The sequence below is a fragment of the Corvus brachyrhynchos genome, unplaced genomic scaffold (genome assembly GCF_000691975.1).
Source record: "Corvus brachyrhynchos isolate BGI_N302 unplaced genomic scaffold, ASM69197v1 scaffold115, whole genome shotgun sequence".
Classification (NCBI taxonomy): Eukaryota; Metazoa; Chordata; class Aves; order Passeriformes; family Corvidae; genus Corvus; species Corvus brachyrhynchos.
The window spans coordinates 24,309,606-24,313,759 of NW_008239553.1; the positions used below are offsets into that span (position 1 = coordinate 24,309,606).

Below are 4,154 nucleotides of genomic sequence, written 5' to 3' on the forward strand. Positions count from 1 at the left end.
CAACACAATCCATCCTACAATGAATGGAGAATGACTGCATACTGAAAAAAAAAAGAAAAGAAAATGGCAAGACCTAGGGAAAAGGGAAGCTGCAAAGCAGCTACTGCATAGTAAGCTGGGAACCTGAGAGCTCTGAGGACAAAGCCCTTTCCCTTGAGGGGAAGAAAATCTCAGCTCACAAGACACATAAAGAAGCAGACAACCCTTTTTCCAGTGACTGCTGCAGCCCTGCAAAGCTGTGCTGGCAGCCAGCCTACTTGAAGAGATTGCAGTTTCAAAACAATGTTAGTCCTGACTAGTTTGGGGAGGCCAGCATGCTCATATGCCCAACACTGCTAAGCAAATAAAAAAGATAACAAGTTTTGTATTAAATTACACCAGTTACCATTAGTAAACTCAAGCTCCTGTTGGAATTGTGTAGTATTTCCCCCAAATGGACATAGCATCTCTTCACTGCACAAACACTTCTATCTCCAACTCACACACAGCTGCCAATGCTAAAAAAATAAACATCCAGTGACACACATGTTCTAACCCATTTCTAAGAAAATAGGCTACAAGGCTATTAAAAGAAATGTCAAGAATAATCTAACTGGAAAAAAAAAAAACCAAAAAGCAAAACACAACAACCCTCCCTGGGAAAATAAACCATTTCAATACTTCCCCATTACAAGAAGGAATGAGAGCACAATAAATGACCACCTGGACAAATAAATTAACTTACACCATTTATTCAAGCAAACATTGGGCTGTACCTTAAATAACTGGCAAGTATGGGGGATGGGAGCATTACTGCAAAATACAGAAATCAGCTGAATCTCTGTACATGAGACTCACTCGGCAGCTCCCTTTTCCTTCTTGAAAAAAGGTTACAACTTGTTTGTCAGCTGAGGACATCTTCAGAAAGAGAAAAACGTATGGAGTGGGTTCAAAGAAATGCTGGCTAATATGCCCAGACTGGCTGCTTAACGAGCCAGAGTAAAAGAAAAGGTCACATGGTTACAAAAAACCTCCATACAACAAACGCCCCGTAGCTATGGTTAACTTTAATTAACTGCAGTATTACAATTCACTTCAAGCTTATTTTCCACCTATGTCTACTGCACCTTACCTTTTCTTTGCCTGCTAAAAACCGAACAGATTAAGTGGGCTTATGTTTCAAAAAATAAGAGCTTCTCTAAAGCTATCTGAAATTTTAAAAATCCACCAAATGGATCTCTTTCTAGCTTTAACTACTGATGAATGATATCAAGATTACAGGAGTGGTTCTGTTTATATAAATCAGGGTATTCACACTTCTGTGACATAATTAAATGTTGAATAGCCAGTAGTTCTTCTCTTTTAATGGCAGTTGCAATTCACACATGAATATTACTTCTCCTTAAGTTTAAACTTGAATTTCAACCATGTGTACAATTTTTTTTCTCTGCCAGTCATGAGCTTACAATGTTAGTCCCCCTATCTCACAATTTAAAAATAAACTGCTGTGTGAGAGTTGCATGCTTAGAAATAACTGAAAATAGGATCCGTACAAACCTATACTCTAAAAAACATATAAGTTTTATCCAACAATAACTCAAATCATATAGCTTGAATCTAACAATTAACTCAAAACATTCTTTTTCTGCATTATTTCTTTGATCCATTACATAAGAACAATATGTTGGGAGATTTTTAAGCACTGATATATCACTTGGCAGAAAAAAATAAATAGATATATACACACACAAAGTCATTGTCTGAAATCACAGATATAGTGATGCCAAATACTAAATCTCAAAGCATAACAAACCCCCACCCTCTCCCCACACACATGAAACAGCCAAAGTGTGTATCTATACAAGACAGCAAAGATCTGTAGGCACACTAAGCATATAGTCTCAAGGCTTCTACCATCCTTCCCACCAGGAATACAAATCAAGTATGTATTAAGACCAAGCAGATACCAAATGCCATCCAGACTTGCCTTTATACAACTATGGGGCTTTGGCGGGTGGGGATCCTTACTATTCAATAAAACTAAGAGCTCATAACCTTTGATACTGTTGCATTTGGAACAGCTCTATGTTCTGCTGGTCAAGCTGCAAAGGATTTCTGCAGTGCTGCTGGTTTTGTCTCAGGTTTTCCCCTCTTTCCTCCATTTGCCTCACTGGAAAGGACAAAGTTCACATTAGGTTTGTTTGCATTTTCTAGCTAGCATGAGGCCTGTGTATTTACTTTGCCTGTTGATCACTTAACAGGTATTACACTGCTCCCCGATCTCCAGAAAATGCCAATGTCACACAGAATAGTTAATTATACAAAGAATCACATATAATCATTACCAAAAAGAAAGCATTCACTTCAGTGCTTAAAGAAAGCTTCCTTGCCTGAAAACACAATAAAGCCCCCGAACTGTTCATCAATTCAAGTTATGAAAAGCCAGTGCCTAAATGGGGTAGCAACCCACCAGCTGCAACACCGACTGTAGAAGCTGTTATTTCATGCTACCCTTTTTTGTGCTGTGTTCAGCTACAGTCCTGCCTTACCATGAGTTTATGGCTAATGTCCAACTTTGACAATCACTCATAAAATCAACTAAAACTATTAACCACATGATGCTGGGGTTGTTTTGTTGGTTTGGGGTTTTTTTGGTTTTTTTTTTGTTTTTTTGTTTTTTTTTTTGTGAAAGGAGCTTCGTTTTAAATCTCAAGCCTTACTAAATTGCGCAGGCAATGTATGCATCCTGTATTGCAAACAGCTTGCAGCTGGAGAGCTGGTGGGGGGGAGGAGAAGGGAGGAGGAAATGAGATGCAGGAACAGTAAATAGAAAATGCTTAGTCAGCAACCGTTACTGCAACATTAAAGGTGAAATGTAAATAGGCACAGTGCCAAGATTTAAGTAAGTTTGGTAAGACCATCAACTACATATAAGTGAAAATGTGCATACAAATGCCACAATTATCACAACAAACTGCAGACTCTTGGTATAATGGAGACCTTTAAAAAGGCAACATGGCTTGTGCATACTGCCTAAGCTTTGAGAAAAATAAAACTTGCTACTCAAGAAGTATTAATATCAATTGAATTTATTACAATTTACTAAGCTCCAAGGCACATTACAGTGTTCTGTTAACTACAGAAATGTATAAAGGACAAACAGAGCATGTTTCTCATGTACAGCATTTTGCTCTACTGTTCAAAAGCATCCGTGCATCAATAAAAGCAAAAACAAAAAACACATGAAGATTAAAAACGTTCAGATCAATAGAAACAAACTGAAACATTTTCCTTACAAACTTGCAACAAAAAACACCCTCCCCCCAGAGCCACCCCACCGTTTTGCAACAAAAAAACAAAAACAAAACAAAAAAAAAAGTAAAGTGAAAGACTAACACTCAGGGCTTGTAAAACGTAAGCTGTCACCATTTTTGTAGCAATTTTTTAGGCATCAACACTGGCCTTGGCAAAAAAAAAAATTTTTTTGTCTTTTTTTGTGTTTTTCTTCTTTCAGAGAAGTGCATACATTTACAAAAATACACACCAGCAGCAGGTAATCGCTAAGGGCTATTAACTTTGTACCTAGCCAACACACTGCCAAAGAAATGAGAACAGGTATTATGTAGTAACCAAACAATATTATATTCTGTTTAACAAAAACCAGCTCTATCCTTCAAATGAAGAAGAGTACATACCTTTGTTTCAAAATATAGAAACATACGACGAAAATAATGTCTATACATAAGACTAACTTTTGCAGTTTGTTATATTCACAATTCTACATCTTCAGGAGTCTGAAGGGATTGGATTTCTTACTCAAGGGTCTCTCTCCTTTTTCACTTTAACGTCCCCAGCTAAAATGGTCGCGATCTCGCCCTGCATAAATGCCCAAGGCACGTTGGAACCGACTAGAGGGCATTTCTCTCCACTGGGGCAGTAGACTTCGCCAGTCGCCCCTTGGGCCTTGATGCTCTCTCTTGAACAAGGGAAGCAGAACTTGTGGCTGGGCACAGAGGGGCACTGAACAAAGTGGGTGTCCTCCAAGCGTTCGTGGCAAATGGTGCAGCACAGGGGCCCACTGTTGGCCATGGGGGAGTCCGGAATGTTTTGGGGGTGCACTTGGTCCATGGCGGGGTGGGTGCTGGGGGGAGGAGGGGCCACTTGCAGGTTCATGT

General features: G+C 39.0%; 1 protein-coding gene across 1 annotated transcript in view; it reads right to left on the reverse strand.

The window, feature by feature from the left end:
- Positions 1 to 715: 715 nt before the first annotated feature.
- Positions 716 to 4,154, reverse strand: part of IRF2BPL (interferon regulatory factor 2 binding protein like) — a 7,064-nt gene continuing 3,625 nt past the window's right edge. Inside the window, exon 3 of the mRNA XM_008639790.2 lies at positions 716 to 4,152. Coding sequence (XP_008638012.2) covers positions 3,796 to 4,152 — 357 coding nt within the window. The 3' untranslated portion in view covers positions 716 to 3,795. The remainder of the gene's footprint in view (positions 4,153 to 4,154) is intronic.